This window comes from Thamnophis elegans, chromosome 8 (genome assembly GCF_009769535.1).
Source record: "Thamnophis elegans isolate rThaEle1 chromosome 8, rThaEle1.pri, whole genome shotgun sequence".
NCBI classification, from domain to species: domain Eukaryota; kingdom Metazoa; phylum Chordata; class Lepidosauria; order Squamata; family Colubridae; genus Thamnophis; species Thamnophis elegans.
In genome coordinates this window covers 41,269,935-41,288,153 of record NC_045548.1, presented here as the reverse complement: position 1 = coordinate 41,288,153, position 18,219 = coordinate 41,269,935, and the positions used below count along the sequence as shown (strand labels likewise).

Here is an 18,219-nt window from a genome sequence, read left to right as displayed (position 1 = left end):
ACCCTTAGGCCACCTCTCAACCTGCACTTGTCATAGTTCATTTGGGTTTTATCTTTTGCTATCCTAGAACAATGTTTGTGGTGTTTGTTATTCTTATGTGCCACTTTCTCTGGCATTGTAGCCTTAAAGATATTCTTCTTGCTAAGGAAAACTAAATTTAAAAGTAAGGCAGTCAAGCTCAGAACCTGGTCCCAATGTTGTACATTAAACTAGGAATTGGGGTGAGGGTGAGGGGAACCATTCCAGAAAAAGGCAAAACATTGTTTTGCTGAGTAAAATACATGGTTACCAGCTGAATTTAACTGGAGAAAATCATATAATGTAATTGTAGTGATTATCAAGTGGACATGATTTAAGTCTGATTAGTGACTGAATTGGTTATTACATATGACTAATGTGTATATTGCATTAAATGTTACCAGATACCATTGTATAAGAATACCAGTCCTTTCATGAACATTGTTAGCCCTTATTTAATTTTTTTAATTCCCCTTCACATTTAAAAAAAAGGTTGTTTTTAAAAAGTGCTGGCAAAAGAATAAGCTGGAATTGCAAAGTATCCAGATGCCATAATATCAGGGCATTGATATTTATATTCTGATAGAGAGAATGCACTTTAGGCTGTACCAGTATGATATGAAAACAGATTGTACATTGAAGCTAGATACCTCTGATAATAAAGGCTGCAGTACAGGTAGTCCTCAGTTAACTATGGTAATTGGAGCTTGAATTTCTGTCACTAAGCAATGCAAGCCAAGTTTGAAAACATGCAACTGCATCACTTAGTGTCAGCAAACCTGCCAATGTTGTTGCCATTATGCAAGAATATTAAACAATCTCAGGTGCTTTGCAAGTAGGCCATCAAGCTAGGCAGGAGAGATTGTACAGGCAGCCAGCATGGAGCACAGCTGTCTGGCCAGAGATAGCTACTACTGGGTGGGAAGAAGTGCATAGATGGCCAGCAAAGCTGTGTTGGGAGTGGCTGCTGTCAGGTGGGAAAAGGCAGGTGAGTAGTGCTTTGAGTGTGTCTGGGCCAAAAGTGCTTGCTATAGGGTGTGGGAGAGTGCAAGCAATTTACCAGAGCAACATATTTCACAAATCTGATGCCTTTTGATATGTTGCACTATTACACATATAATCCACAGATAAATAGCTTTCAAATGCTTTAAATATTAAATAAAAGTGAGATCCTTTTTCTTTTAATCCAAAAAATTCTACCTCAACTGAAAATGATACTTATTTCTATTTGATAGCTACAGCCAAGTATGTGGGACTTAAGAAGTCTCAAAGGCTCTGAGTTATCTAAATTGAGGATACAGAATATCTGTATTGATTGTCCCTTTCAAATTTATGTCTGTGAGGTTTAATTCTATCTTCAATAAATGTTTGTTTGTAGTTTTCAAGACTCTAGCAGTCTTTTAAAAATGTATTTAACCCTCAGGGTCAAAAAAGATGAAATCTCACAGAGAGAGGACATAGTTCACCTCCACATGCCTACAGCCTCACATAAGACAATGTAGTAGCACATCCAGGGATGCCTTTGATATGTTCACTATGTCTCTGTCTAGTTTCTCTTCTTCTCTACTTATCTGGATCCTGTTTGTGCTACCCTGCTGGGTTCAGTACTGCATGTTCCATTGAGGCTGTATGCTACACAGAGGGATGATAATAATTCTGGGACTCAGCCAAGCACTGACATGTGCAACTCAAGGCAGAAAGCTAAAGAGACTTACAGCCTCTCTCAAGTGTTGCATTAACTTATGTCAGCAGTACAGGTAATAAGACAAGTCTGGGTTGACCTCTCTTGTATAGCTTTAAAATTTATCCCACTTATATTCCACATTTGACCAGACATTTGGTTCTGCTAGACATTTAAACAGCAAATGAGTTAATTTAAGTTGCAAACATTGGACTGGGGGGGAGAGAGGAGAAGAGGGAAAGAAAGAAAGAAAGAAAGAAAGAAAGAAAGAGGTATGTTTTTATTGGAGAATTAAAATACATATAATGATATATGGGTATGATAGTCCTAACATATGAAGGCAGATTAAAATATATCTTTTTTTACTTCTTGAAGTGTTTAAGGGAAATAATTGATGAGAAATCATGACTGACTGTGGACCTAAAGATATATCTAGAAGATAAAAACAAATTTAAAACATTGCTATTCAAAACAGTAGAAGAATAGTATGGATTAATAATTTGTAATAAAATAAATGAGTTAAAAATCAATGTTTTGCTGGTAATATTAAGGTAGTTTTCAGATGTTTAATGGAATGATTTGAAGGTTTATTTGGGGGAAATCTGTGTCTCTCCTTTAACTTAGGTAACTCAAATTGTCAATTAAAGATATTTTATTTTCCAGATTTAAGTTTATGCTATTTTGCAATATGTTGGCTACCAAACAATGATGGAAGAATCTTCAGCATATGCCTTTTTGGGGCTCCTTCCTGAGCAAAATCACCAGGCCAACACAGAATCATGCATTCATTATTTCAGCAAGATAAATGAAGTACCCATATGTGGATGCCACTTACACATTCTGTTACTTTGGCACAGCCCATAACAAATCGGCAAAAAACCGAGCATAACTCGCGTTGTGTGTCACTTCGACAAAAACATAATTTTGTGCAATTTATAGTTTAAACTACAAAATTAACATACCTGCTTAGTAACTTCTTTGTTCATCAGTCGATTTCGTATGTTGCCCTTGATATTATTGAACTTGTTTGGGGTGCCGTGAACCAGGGCTGTGGAGTCGGCTGCTTCCAGCTCCATGTCCTCATCAACATGCCGCTCCAGCCCACCCCTGCTATGAATATTCCTAGTGACGCGAGGGCGAAGAATATGAATATTCATAGCGGGGGCGGGCGGGAGCGGCATGTTGATGAGGACGTGGAGCTGGAAGCAGCAGACTCCACAGCCCTGCTGTGAACTGAGATAAGTGTGGTGCGGTCGTAACCGACAGTCCCAGGAGTAGACTCTCTGTGCTGGCCTGACTGGAGAGAGGCGCGCACTGTTCACGCGCTCTGTTCACGCGCGGGCAGGAATGTGCTCGTCTCGAAGAAGAATATACGCTCCCAGTTGCTAGGAGAGCCTCGGCGGCTGGAGGCTTTTTCATAACTTTAAAAAAAATTGGGAGTTTTTTTTAAAAAATGGGACGCGGGAAAAATTGTGAAAAAGCGTGACTATCCCGCCAAAAGTGGGCTGTCTGGTCACCTTAGGGAAGATGCTAGGAGGAAGATTATATTTTTATATTTGATGTTTTTTATCTTTGTAGTTTCTAACCTGATTAGTAAGCACTATCCAGAATTGCTTTTGTTGAGACAGGCACCTGTACAAATTTGATAAATAAATAAGTGTAAATGGAGATTCTTCAAAATCAGCATTTGTTTCCATAAATTATGGGGAACACCCCTGCCTGGACAATGCTTTGTAACAGAGTAGAGAAACTGACATGAGAAATGAGAAAAATGATAACTAGAAGATAAGTAATTTTTTACCCATGTTGGTATTACTTCATATTAGAGCTTCAAAGTGTGTTTTATCTATAAATGAAATTCATATAATATCTAGTTGAATATTGTTTTATAAACTGATAGACACATCCTTTAATTCAATTGAGATTTCTTCCAGGTAACTATATATTATATTTGAAATTATATTCTATAAGCTACTGGTAATTACGACTTTATTAGAAATTTATTGTTTTTACTATTTTGGTTCTTATTATAAAGTTTTTCCAATAGAATTTTGAGCCTCCACTCTCCCAATCTGAATGAAGAGAGAATTATTCCTGAGAGTCCTATATATTAATAGATACAATGAAGGATTATAAAAAATTAGATCAGGACTTTCCTGATTGATTTAGGATGAAAATTTTCATTGCCAATTGATTACATTGATGTTACTATCTATTGTTATTTTATTAATTTCATTATTATTATTTTTACTGGTACCACTTAGAACTACAATAGGGTAAAACTGTATATCTTAAACTGAATGCTCTTCTGTTCCATGTCACCGTGCTCCTTGAGTAGCTGTTCCAATTTTCTTTAAGCTTGGCTGAGGCACCACTCAATAGCAAAAATCACAATGCTGGGTTTTATGGGACAAAGGAGTTATACCACAAAAAAATTTGCAATGAAAAAAAAGATATTGCTTTAGGAAGCAACCTTTTCCACCGATTGGTAGCTCCTACTCTTAGAAAATTTGTTGTAATACCTTCTCTGAATCTCCTTCCCTGAATCTCCTTCCCTATAATTTCAATGTTCTTGAGTATCATTAACATTCAGCATCTCCTGATCATATTGATTCTATAGATTACATGCTTCCATGTGTGTTCCTCTAATGTCAACCCTCCCAAGTAAACCAAACAAGAAATATGACAAGATAGATTTATTCTGCTTTGTTGTAAGGCTGCATTAACAGAATCTTGCAAATCTGAAGACTCGGGTTTCCCACGTCCCTTTTTAATTACTTGATCCATTAGGGTGGGTATTTCCTAAGTTTCTATCTCTGACAGTTGAGTGACTGTGGGCATTATCTGCCTCTTTTGCCTTTTTTTTCTTGTCATAATTTTATTTTTATTCAAAACAAAGTTTAAAATGCAACACTTAAAAAGGACAAAAAAAAAACAAAAAACCACACAACAATTAAAAATGCATCAGAAAGAATTAAAACAACACATATACACATATTAATTGAACACTGATTAATACATTACTAAAATGTTGGTTCCCACCTCTTGCAAAACAGGCACTCCCAAAATGTTTAAACTAGTAAATCTATTTGCAAATTAATGACGTCTTCTACATATTAATGACAAGATAGCATTAAAAGACAAAAAGATTCAGAACTCTCTCTTAACAAACTATTATTGTAAACCACTCGTAGAAAGTTTACCATAGTGTTCTGTCTATCACAAATCATCCCAAATGTCCTGGATCAAATATCCACATTTGTTTCTTACTGCCATCTCTTATTAATTGTTGTCTAATTAAATATAATAAATTCTGCCCCCACAGTGGCTCTATCTTCCTAACAAGGTCTAAATAGAAGTGGTTTCCATTTATATGTAATAAATCCATTCTCAGATCTCTCTCCATCTTTGGAGTAAAAAAGAATTTGTCATTTCCCCATTTTTTCAGGTTCCTAGTATTGCAAGGATATGGAGGCTTGAAGTTCAAATACATGGGATTGACAATAAATTCTCCGGTTATGGGGATATCTCTTTGGTCTGCAACTTCAGATTAAGATTCTTTTGTAAATCTTTATCCAAAACTATATGCTTCTGCGTATTTTCCACGACAATTATCATCTCATCAAACTTTTTAAAAGTTCAAATAAAAGCTGCATACTACCCAATAATCTTTTTTGAGATCTGCCTCCTTGGTTGCCTGTTATGTGGTACATTGTTACTTTGTGTTACCTTGATCAGGGAACAAAGAATACTGAACCAAAAAGAAACAAGATGTCTTCTGGTGTCTTCCTATTCTCTCCTTTGATTGTTTCCTAGACAGTATTTCCTCCTCTCTTTCATTAAGGTCATTTATAGATTCATTACCTCTTGTGAGTGTTGGTTATAATTTGTTAGTCCAACACATTAACTGCTATATGACACAAGTTGTTTTAGACATTATGGCAAGCCAAAATAAATGCTAGTTAATTTGAGGCAGAGAATTTAGAAAATCAGTCTGACTGATAGCTCAATATTGTTGAGTTAGTACTACTATACTATATTATTCATGATGGATATGAGTCCCACTTTAATTAAGGTAGTTAATTTCTAGATGTATGGCTGTAGGATCGCGAGCAAACTTTTCATCAATAGTTAATAAAAATTACATGAGATTTTGTATGCCTAATATATAAATATATAGCAATGTTTGCATATTAGCCTATTGTACTTAAGTAAAAGCAGTTCTAATACTTTTTCATTTAGTACTTGAACCTTCTCTTATTGTAATCATTCAACGCTCACTGTCCTTTATTTCACTTACCTCCTCTTCTTACGTGTCTGTTTTTCCACCAAGATCCATGCTTAATACAACCAAATCTGAACCTCTGTTACCAATGTACAGTGTTCTCTCTGAGATTATTTTTGCATAAAAGCAAGTGCCAGCATCACACTCTACATGTAACATAATGCAGAGTTTTTAACTCAGCCAGGTATACAATTTCTGTTTCACTATTTCTGCCTTATGCTGCAGATACAAATTTGGTGCAAAAAAAGCTAGAGGCAATATGTAGACTGGAACAAAGTCATACAGAAAGCTTGAGTGTTGATTGATTGATCAAAGGTTCTGAGTTTTAGTCTCCACTTTAACTTTAAAAGATAAGAGAACCTGCCAGCCTTCTCTCAATTTAAAAGATTAAACATTTCAACAGCTCTACAAAAGAGAGCAGTTTTAGCTCTGGAGGCTTTAGAAAATATCTTTCCAATGGGACTGTAAAAAAAAAGATTCTTATCAACCTGGGTCAGGAAATTATTTCAGTTACAGAGAGAGTAAAGAACTAAGTTCTTCACAGTCTTTATAAAAATAATCTGGGGGAATCTTCTGTACTTTTCTAAAGACAAACAATATATATATATTTCATGATATTTGATCATGAAATCTGAAAACTACACTTTGTTCTGATTTTCCTGTCGTATATGAACAGAACCCTACTATCCTAAAAAAATTTATGAAGTACCTCATATCAGTATAATTATTTTTGCAATCTAGGTAGTGGTACTATAATATTAGGAAAGTTTGGGTATACCAAATATATTTCTGAAGGTATTGGATAAAATATATATTTAATCACCTGCTATATGTGTTTTGACAGTCTAAAAATGTGGATTACAATAGGCATGAAGAAAAAAATATTTTTAAATATTATGCTATCAGTTTAATTGCTGAATTTATTGTCATTTAAGTTTAATCATTAAGAGAAAAAATGTATAAATTATCTTAGTTTTCTATTGTGATAATTTCATTTATAACTATATAGATATTTATTTTTATTCTAGTATAAAAATAGAATCTTTAACTGTTTTGATAAATTTGCCTGAAATATTTTGAACATTTACTGGTTTTCCTTATTTTCCAAATGGGCAATACATTAAGATACAAGACTGGCTTGATTTTATTTTTGTATGGACCAAAATAGATAATCTATTAAAAACATTTATTGTTTTTTTATAGTACTCTTTCCATATCAGAAATGTTCAAGTCACATTTTACTTCATTATCCTAACAGCAGTATATATACATGGTATTGAAAATGAGCCATTTTGTTTTAAAACAGATTGCAGATGAAAAGAAACCATTCATTGCTTACTGTAATTACTAGAGCACTAATTACCTCTAATCACTGACATCCAGGGTCAATAAGGATGACAACAGAAACAGCCTTTCGAAGCAAGCTGTAATTCTTTTTATTATAGCTATCACATTTTTCTAGACATATTAAAAATTGTTGATTTTTTTTTCTATTTGCAGTTTGACGGTGAAAACATGTATATGAGTATGACAGAGCCGAGCCAGGAGTATGTGCCAGCCAGCCAGGTGGGTTAATTAATCTTCTCTGTCTTGTTTCAAATTGTAATTAAACAAATTCAAAGAATTGCATTGCAAATGAGTGGCACTATCAGTAACTGCTGCAATCAGAAATAATCATAATTTATAAACAAAGCGTTTAAGCCTTCTTTCTAGCTAATGAGATAGCACTGATAAAGCATCAGAGTTGACAGTTGCTGAAGACACTACTTTCTTTGTGCTCCAGAATGGAAGCAGCTGTTTTGCCAGCATGATCGTTGCCAAACAGTTGTTATACCTTTAGGAAGTAATCTTTACAGGTGTCTGCTATTTGTTTATCTAACTGCAGACAAGTTAATCATTGTCAGCCACAGGTGCCATAGACTATTGTCTATTACTTTACTGTTGTATGTAGTCCTATTTGACAAAATGGCTGATTCAAATTTGAAAGATGATTGAGAGATTGTCATAAGTGGGAAATCATGCTATCTAATTGCTTTCCAATCCATGCTAGCCTGGCAGGAAGATCCAATGAATCCAAAACTAAGTCAGGAAATAATTAATTACATGTGGGTATACCAGGGAGAATAAAGACAATATTCTATTGCTAATAGATGAATATTAATAGCATAATTGTTTTAAATATAATATCTTTATTTAGATGGTATCTAGTAGCCATTAAAATATATCTGTCAAGCCTTTGAAATAGAGATCACATTATTAATGCAGTGTGTAATTTCTTTTGTTTATGCTATATCATGTCATTGGAAGAACCCAAACTTTTAAGGATTGGCAATATAGAATCATAGCACTACATAAAGTCAGTGTATTAAAACAAAGATTTGACTAACATCTGACTCAGAACGTTGCTTTCAGATAAAAATGTAGGAGGGACAGAGTTAAGAGGGATCAGCCTAAAATGCATACCTAGTCACAAGGAAACCAAATCCAAGCTCCCTTGCATTCCATTGACCAATATTTAACTCCAAGCAAGTGAGTTCATTGATGCATTGGTTCTTTGGTGCATCTAGACATTGCTCAAGACCTATTTAGCTCATTGGAATGTACCTTTCAGTGTAAGAGTTGGGATAGAGAGATCAAAACCACTCTCGTGTTGCGCCATTTGCCCCTGTTCAGAAAGGTGTTAGCAGTGGAATAAGATCCTGTGTCTCTCCAAGAACAACCTCTCCACCACATCCCCTTTGCCCTAAGATCCTCAGTCCACACAGGCTGCCGGAACGTCATGGGTAAGCTTTGGAATGTGAGCTTTGCTGTTTACTTCTTTAGCTAGCTTATTAATGTGTTTTCTCATAAGAGATTTTCATTCTTTAATCCCCCCATTTGCTTTCAGGAGCTGGTCAAATACAACAATGTTAGTAGGCAATTCTTAGCAACCAAATCCAAGTCTCCTTTAAAATTGTTCCTAATATTATTCTTGTTCCCCCCTCCAACTCCTACTGGAATTGTAACTCTCTCCTCCATAGAGAAGCAGTCATCCTCTTCCCAATCCCGAAAGGGACTAGGTTTGTTTGCCAGGGGTCGCAAGGGGGAAAGAAAAGAGAAAAGGAGACTTACTTGCAGTTATCTGGAAAAAAAAGTCTTTTATCTTGGATTGTCTGGGCGTTTCACAGCCATGTTTAGCTGGGTTTTTTTCCTTAGTAGAAAAACAAAATTCACTAAATGCTTTACCAGTGGGGTGTAAAAGCTGAACCTCTCAAGTGGTGAAATTAAAACTTTAAATTTAAAAGTTAAAAATTGATTAAAAAGTAGAAAGACTATTTTAAAAAGTGACACCACCACCCCGCTTTTGCCGCGTTGTTTTTTTTTTTTGCCTTCCCCAGGCTCCAGAGGCTTTCTAGGAACCTGAGAGGGTGAAAACAGCCTTCCCACATCCCGCCCCCAAACATCCTCTGGAGGCCTCAGGAGCTTCCCTGAAACTGAAACTTCCGGAGGGCAAAAACGAACCTATGAGAACCCGGTAGTTGGGAATGGTGACTTCCTGTTTGTCTGTAGAGCTGATTTTCAACCTCTGGAGCTTTCAGGAGACTTCCCTGAAGGCTCCGGAGGGCGAAAAACAGGCCCAAGGACAAACCAGAAGTCACTTGTGGATTCCTTGTAGGGCTAGTTTTTGCACTCTGGAACCTTCAGAGAAGCCTCCTGAAAGTCCCTGAAGACTCCAGAGGTTGAAAATCTGCTCTATGGACAAACGGGAAGTCACCATTCCTGAACTTCCAGGGTCCCCGTAGGGCTGATTTTTTTACTTTTGGAGCCTTCAGGGGACTTCAGGAGGCTTCCCTGAAGGCTCTGGAGGGTGAAAAACAGCTCTAGGAGCAACCAGAAGTCCATTCCCAAAGTTCCAGTTTGCCTGTAGGGCTGGGTTTTTGCGCTTTGGAGGCTTCAGGGAAGCCTCCGGAAGGCGAAAAATAGCCTCAAAAGAAGGCTGAAATCAGCTGGCCAGTGCACGCATATGTGCTGGCTAGCTAACAAGCCTCGCATGCCCTGACAAATGGCTCCATGTGCCACCTGTGGCACGTGTGCCATAGGTTTGCCATCACGGATATAAGTTAATACTTCTGGTAAAGGTTCCCCTTGCACATATGTGCTAATCGTTCCTGATTCTAAGGGATAGTGCTCATATCTGTTTCAAAGCCAAAGAGCCAGCACTGTCTGAAGACATCTCCATGGTCATGTGGCCTGCATGACTAAATGCCGAAGGCACACAGAAAACTCTTACTTTCCCACCAAAGTGATTCCTATTTTTCTACTTGCATTTTTACATGCTTTCGAACAGAGCTCACTCTGTTAAATGGCACTAGGAATTTGAACCACTGAACTGCCAACCTTTCTGATTGACAAGCTCAGCGTCTTAGCCACTGAGCTACCGCACCCATATCAATGCTCCTGTTAGAAATATCTAAATAGGGTCCCTAAACGTTTCAGTAGTAATCTGTTTTTTTGTAGAATTGGTCAAGTTGATATATCAAATTTCCATAGTTATACACATGACACTTTCATGGTTTCACTGATGATGATATTCATTCAGTTGTGTCTGACTCTTGGCAATTCTTTGGGCCAGGTCTTTCCACATCTTCAAATCTTGCACTACTTCTTTGAGTTGTTCTATATTCTAGCAGTGGTCAACTTTGATTGTGTGTTATTTGGTGGCCTGGTTTCCTTTTACCATTAATTCTTCCAAACATAATTGCTTTTTTCCAGTGAATTGCCTACACGACGTCACCAAACTGGTTTCACTACTCTCACACAATTGTTATGGTAGTTCATAATTTATTAAACAGATAACATTTAAAGGATGTCTCAGACACTTGCCTGAATGATTTGGATTTTAAATAGGAGGATATAGAAGAATAGCCCATAATCAATCCAAGGTTCCAAAAGCCATGACAGGGTTGTCAGTAAGTCAGTGCAGAAGTTAGAGATTCAAAGTTTCTTACATAAACAAGAGTTCACATGAATATAACACAAGAACCAAAGATAAAATATTGTTTTCAGCAAAAGGAACATGGGTCAGGACTGCCAGTTAAATTAGACTGCAACCTGCTACCACTAATCAAGAGATGTATTTCCTTGTTTGGCAAGGAGCCCGATGGAAAGACTCTGCTCTCTACTTGTCAGGTAAGGGACTGGGAGGCTTTACATTATCTCCATATGGCTACTCCAGCTGTCCAGGTTATGCCTGTTTTTATCAGCCCCATGTGACTCTGTGATTGGTGTCCCCTGAGGTTTATATCTACAGATTCAGCTGGAACTGCTTCTTCAGAGCTTTGGTTATGATAGGTGTAAGCCTTAAATAGCTGTGATGTAATTCAGTAATTAGAAGTTTGTAAAAAATAGCTAGGTTCCTTGGACTTAATTTAAGTAAAAAGCATATAGTTACAATGCTATTTTTTAATTTATGAAGGTTATTTGTAGATGTGCTATTCATTTATAATCTACCACTTGTAGAAGTTGGTTATTTGGGAAAGTAAAAGAAAATATTTTAATTGAAATATCACCAAATCTATTCTAGGGGATTCAGTAATGTAGTATATAACATGTGAAATAATGGTTTCCTCCAGATTGTAGGTTTATTTTTAAATTTAAATTTCTAATAAGCATCTTATTGAGAAGTTGTATTCCTAAAAACAGCATTTTAAGTATTATTTAAATTGAACATTTGAAAACTACTGAACATATTTCTGTCATAATTATAATTGTACTATATTTATTTTATAACTTAAGGATTATTTACAAAAGTAGATCATATTGTTCAGTATTAGGGAATTGACAGGGAGGCAATTAACAGTTCTTTTGAAACAATGAACTGGTATGATTGAATTTGCTTATCTGAGAATTCTCTGGTTTGCTGGTAATTTCAAATGTTTGAGTAAAAATTGGGTGAGATATTTTTGTGTAATCTTTGTGTCCAAAACTTGTCTTGACAAGTTTAGCAGTATTGTTAGATTAAAGCAGCTAGGCATCTTCTTGCTTATATCTTCAGGGCTTTGAATCAAAAGGACTACCGGTAATTGAATTTATTTGGAAGTGTAGAAGCACAAACTGCCTGAATGGCTGCTGTTACAAACAGCTGTTACTTTTCAGAGAATCATTAAGTTTCTCTTTACAAGAACCAATAGTAAACCACTGCATTTTCTAATGTGGTCATTGTCTTCTGCTGTTCCTCTACCTGAGATACATATATTTTAAAAGGCAGACTCACGCTACATATTTTAATTCATGAATATAAAATAGATTGAGGATTCTTTAAAAAAAGTAAAATGGATATCCTGATTTATTTAACCATTTAGCATTTATTATTTATTTGCCTCCTTCCATGATTCTTACTATCCTCCCAAAGTAGTTGGAGGCATTGTTTATTTATTCATCCATCATATTGGCCTGTCATGAAAAAGTGACTCTGAGCAATGTATGCTACAACTATGAAAGAGTTCATATATATATATAGAACTATTATTCAAAAAAAAATGTAAAACCAAGAAATCAACATCAGATAAAGCTTCCAATACTCTTTACAGGTAGTTCGGTAGTAGAGTCCATTACTGTACACTGTTGAGCGGTGACTGGCATAGGTAACTGAATACAACCCACCAATGTAGGAATGGGTGCAACTGGCACACTATACATTGCAGAGGCCCTCCTAGCCATGACCTCAACCTGCCTTTTGACCAGAAATTGTGAATCCACAAAGACTGGATCTGAGTTGCTAAAATGTGGGCTATCATCTATAAAGTAATGCAGAAAAGGCTCTTTGCTGCCATTTAAAGATTGTTTGTAGCCTAGGTGTGGCTGGATAAATAAATCTAAACAAACAAAAAGATGCTATCTAGGGGTACGAGAAGGTAAAAGTCTAGATTTGTGTGGTGGGTGACAGGCTCGTTCCTCCATTTCTCTTAAGGAATTCTTCTCACGAGGTGATTGGTGGCAGCTTTGCTGAGGGGAAAGGAGAACAAATTATCCAGCTAAGTGGACTACTGAGAGGTTGATTTTTAGTTATAAGACCCATGACTTATTTTGTTGGGTAGCATGAAATAAAGGCATTATTTAAAATAATTAAATTTTAGCAGCCCTATTTCTTCAGTTATGCATGATTTGAAATTTTGTGTGTACTTTAAAATGAAAGATGATCCTTAGCATTGGTTAGAATGTGTATTAATGGAAGAATCCTTGTGTCTTATTTTAAGACTTTTAAAATCAACTTATCACCTTAAGGCTAACATAAATAAAAACACACATGTCAGTTATGAAAAGTAGAACATCAAACATCTGTATAATTTGGTAATCCAAGACAACTTGCCTTACAGCATTATTTGACAATTATCATTTCTGTTCAATTTTCAAATCAGTACATGCTTTGGGACTTATGTACCAAGTTGCTAAGTAGCAACATATGGCTCACTACTGTTCTTGTGATGTTGCTGCAAGCGAAGATTGCAATATTAGACTTGAAATGATTTCCACAGACAGCCATTCTTGGAAATAAGCCAGAAGTATAACTGTACCATTAAAATTAATATTCGTTTAGCTTGTCCCAAAAGACTGGTGTTCCTAGCTGGTGTATATTTTATATATGTAAACATAGTATTCTTAGCAATAATTATTCACATAGAACTATGGACTCCAGATAGATTTTACAATTATTTTACTATATTCATATCTACATTTATCAGTAAAATATGCAATTTTATTAATAGTTAAACTTTAGCCTAGGAGAAGTAAACTTTTATATAGGAGAGATTTCTTTAATGTTCTTGTGGCAATTTTCTAATGTCATCTATAAGATGTCAGGTGCGACTTCATTTAATAATCATGAAAGAAACCACTCAACTCCATTTGTTTGAAATTAAGTGTACTTTTACTAATTACAAATGAAAAGTGGCGAAGCTAAGCTGAATCTGGTTAATTAGGCATGAAAGCAAAGAATATCATGTATGATGCAATTCCCTCCCCTTGGCACCCCAGTCCATAGTCCAATTATAATTCACCCAACTGTCAGGTGGGAGATATCTTCAAAAAACATCACCAGGATGGAATGCTGGACAGTTAACCTTGGTGGGAAACTCCCTTCCTCCACATGCGCAATAAGATGGTCAGGTCAGCGTCTAGAATCTTCCTCCAGCACATAACGATTCCCTTCCCAAATACCATGCCCGCCCACCCCGTTTCAATGGCAGCCGAAGCAGCAGCAAAGCGGAGGCTGACATACGGCCCTCCTCCAGAAAAGGCGGTCAGACCTGCAGAAACGAAAAGAACACAAACAAACCGATAGACAACAATACACGAAAGAGAGAAAGGGGAAGGGAGAAAAAAAATTAGGAGATTGTCCAAGAATCAGGGCTTGTCAGGATAGGTAGAGTAAAACTTGCGGAGCAGATGAGGTGCTCGAACATGGGACCCGTCAACCCATTCAGCGTGAGATGGGGAAATGCTTCCAAGCCACCAGGTACTGGACACGGTTCCGTCACTTACGAGAGTCCAAAATCTCACGGATCTCGAAATGTTGCTCTCCCTCTATCAAAAGCGGGGCAGGTGGAGGAGGAAGAGGTGTTCTCAAAGAAGAAGTGAGGTGAGATTTCAGGAGATTAACATGAAAAACAGGGTAAACCGGTTGAGATGCTTAGGTAACTGGAGACGGACGGAGACAGGGTTGATGATCTTGACAATTGGACAAAAATCTTGGCCGTATACCACGCGAAAAGGGGTAAAGCCAGTACTGCTATGCACGGAATTGTTGTAAGCCACCTCAGTGTGAGGCAACAATTCCACCCAATCATCCTGTTGGTAGTTGATGAAACAACGTAAATATTGCTCTAGCACAGAATTAGTCCTCTCCCAAGCCCCATTAGTCTGAGGGTGGTGGGAGGAGCTTAACCCCTGGGCGGAGCCAATCCGCTTCAGAAATTCTTTCCAGAACAGGGAGGTGAACTGAACACCCTGTCCAAGATGATGCGGTCAGGCACCCCATGTAAGTGATGTATATGTGAGATGAACATCTTAGCGAGAGATTTAGCTGAAGGGATCTTGGAGCAAGGGAGGAAATGAACTTGCTTGGAGAATAAGTCAGTAACAACCCAGATTACTGTGTTTCCTTGACTGTCTGGAAGTTCAACAATGAAATCCATGGAGATCTCCTTCCACAGGGCTACTGGGTGAGCCACCGCCTGGAGCAACCCTTGGGGCTTACCCGGAGGACGTTTAGCAGCAGCACAAATGGGACAACTAGCAGCATAAGCCTCAATGTCCTTTTTCAGTGAGGGCCACCAAAATTGCCTCTTGACGAGGTTCAGGGTCTTGACGAATCCAAAGTGCCCAGCCATCCGGGAGTCATGAGCCTGTTGAAGTACAATGGTTCTAATGGACACAGGGATGTATAACTTTGCCCCTATCCAAGCCAATCCATCTTTCATAGTGCATTCATCCATGTGTTGCTGGAACCAGTCATCCTTAGTAAGGGCTTTTTTTAGGTTAGAAAGAAAGTCCTCAGTGACTTCCAATTTAGAAGTTGTTTGACTTCTAGTAACAACCGGAGCAGCCAGGCTCTTTGTGGGAATGACAGGCTGGACAACACTGAGCTTTGAACAGTTGTACTTAGGGAGCCTGGACAAAGCATCAGCCATAAAGTTTTTCCCTCATGGAATGTATTTCAAGGTAAAATTGAATCTATTGAAATGCTGAGCCCAGCGCATCTGCTTAGGAGAAAGTTTTCTGGGGGTTCTCAATGCCTCCAAGTTTTTATGGTCAGTCCACACCTCGAAAGGGTCCTTGGCGCCCTCCAGAAAATGGCGCCACGTTGATAAAGCCCAGCGAACAGCAAAAGCCTCTTTCTCCCAAATGGTCCAACGTCTCAACCGTGTCGGTCAGTTTGCGAGAGGTGTATGCGCAGGGTTGTAATTTACCTTGGCTATTAGCTTGAAGTAGTACAGCACCCACTGCTACATCACTGGCGTCAGCCTGGACCACAAAAGGTGCATCCATGTCTAGGTGTTTGAGGACCGGTTCCTCCGTGAAGAGGCATTTCAACTTCTCGAAAGCAGCTTGACAGTCCATAGTCCAGTCCAATGGTTTGCTAGGTTTAGGCTTGGCCCCTCCTTTCGACTTAAGGAGGTTAGTTATAGGGAGAGCTATCTTAGCGAAGGAGGGAATAAATTGATGATAGAAGTTAGGAAAACCCAAAAATCTCTGTAATTGCTTACGTGGACGTGGGGCCTCTCACTCGGTGACAGCCTTGACCTTAGCGGGGTCCATTTCAATCCCCTGTGGGAGATTCGATAGCCCAGGTAATCAACCTTCTCCTGATGAAATTAGCACTTGGACAATTTGGCATACAGTTCCGCCACCCGGAGTTTTTTCAGAACTGTGCAAACAAGCTTCACGTGTTCTTCATGTGTTTCCGTGTAAATAAGGATATCGTCTAAATAGACCATTACGCCTTTGTAAAGATGGTCATGTAAAACCTCATTAATCAACTGCATGAAGACTGCTGGCGCCCCCTGGAGGCCAAAAGGCATTACTCGAAATTGGAAACAACCAAGGGGGCAGTTGAAAGCAGTTTTCCATTCGTCCCTCTCCTTAATTCTGACCCTATAGTACGCTTCCCTTAGGTCCAATTTAGTGAAAATCCGGCCCTTGCCAAGTTGGGCCATCATGTCCTTCATCAGTGGTAAGGGGTACAGGTTCTGAGCAGAGATGCAGTTCAGGTTTTTGAAGTTCACACATAATCTGAAGGAGCCATCTTTCTTTTCTCTGAACAATACTGGAGCTGCTACCTTGGGCCTTGCTGGTTCAATGAAGCCCCTTTCCAAGTTTTTATCAATGAATTTCCTCATTTCCTCCATCTCTCTAGGGATCATTGAATATATTTGGGGCTTTGGAAGCTTTACTCCAGGTAAAATATCAATGGTGCAATCTATCAGAAGATTTTTCACTAAAAACATCCTTGAGGTCCCAATATTCCCTTGGTATTCTTTCCTCCCCCTCAATCTTCTCCTGCCCCCTGGCTGCCAGTGAGGGGGTAGTAGTATCAGAGGCTGGAGCTTCAACTTTACCCTCTGGGGATGTGGCTGTCCGAATCCGCAACCACCCCTCCCTCCAGTTTATGCGTGGGTTCCATCTACGGAGTCAGGGGAGTCCCAAAATAAGGGGCCGGTCCATGCCAGGCACCACAATAAAAGTTATCATTTCTTGGTGGGTACCCATCCACATCTCGATGGGTTCAGTGGAAAAATGAGCAGGACCGCCTCCCGCAATAGAGCCATCTATTTGGCAAAAAGCAATAGGGATTTTTAAAGTCTTTAGTTTCAAACCTAGCTTCTCCACCATTTCAGGGCTTATCATGCAACGGGAACACCAAGAATCTAATAGAGCCATAAGGTTTTCTTTTGCGCCAGAAGAGGGCACTCTAAGCTCGATTGGGATAAGCATAGGGCCAGAGCAGGAATTTACCCAGTGATGAGAATCCTCATCATCTGTGTCTTCAGACAAGCTGGGGCTTTCGTCTCTTCCCTCCTCTGGCTCGAAGCCTCGAGAAACATTTTCTGCAACGAGGGCGGCCTCCTTCCTCTTGCCTGGAGCCTTCTCAGGTTTCCTCTCCCTCCGGGGGGGGGTGCAGCAGGGTGCGTCAGCTTGATTCGGCAATTCAGAACACGATGCCCCTCCTTTCCACAGCAGAAACAAGTGGAAGGCTTGGGTTTGCCTGCAAAACCTCCCCTGCCCTCACTTCTTGGGCGGGGGGTTTTAGGGGGTAGTGATGGGGATTTCTCAACTTCTACCTATTCCATGCAACGAAGCCTGATTAAGTCTAACTCAATGTCTGCAGCGTTCTCATACCAAGGTTCCAAACGACGGGGAAAGCGTCTGTTTATGCATTGCTGGTAAACATCTTTATCCAAGCCATCAGCGAATCGATCCAGCAAGGCCTCTTCCGACCACCCCCTCATATAGGCCGACAACTCCTGGAATTCCTGCACATATTCAGGCACAGTTTTCTTTCCCTGTCTAAGGGCCGTAAATTTCAGCCTAGCGCGATGCTCGGTCAAAGGGTCGTCAAACCTTCTCATGGCTGCCATAAATTCATCAAAATTCCTCAGGAGAGTTACTATTATGCAATCCCACCATCCAGTCAGCTGCTTTCTTCTCCAAAGCCATCAACACCATTCTCACTTTAGATTCATCTGTGACTAAATCA

The 18,219-nt window shown here is 38.6% G+C and overlaps 1 protein-coding gene across 1 annotated transcript in view; it reads left to right on the top strand.

Moving 5' to 3' along the window:
* TOX (thymocyte selection associated high mobility group box) overlaps window positions 1-18,219 on the top strand; it is a 217,146-nt gene that overhangs the window by 104,562 nt on the left and 94,365 nt on the right. The window contains exon 2 of the mRNA XM_032222439.1: window positions 7,485-7,550. Coding sequence (XP_032078330.1) covers window positions 7,485-7,550 — 66 coding nt within the window. The remainder of the gene's footprint in view (window positions 1-7,484; window positions 7,551-18,219) is intronic.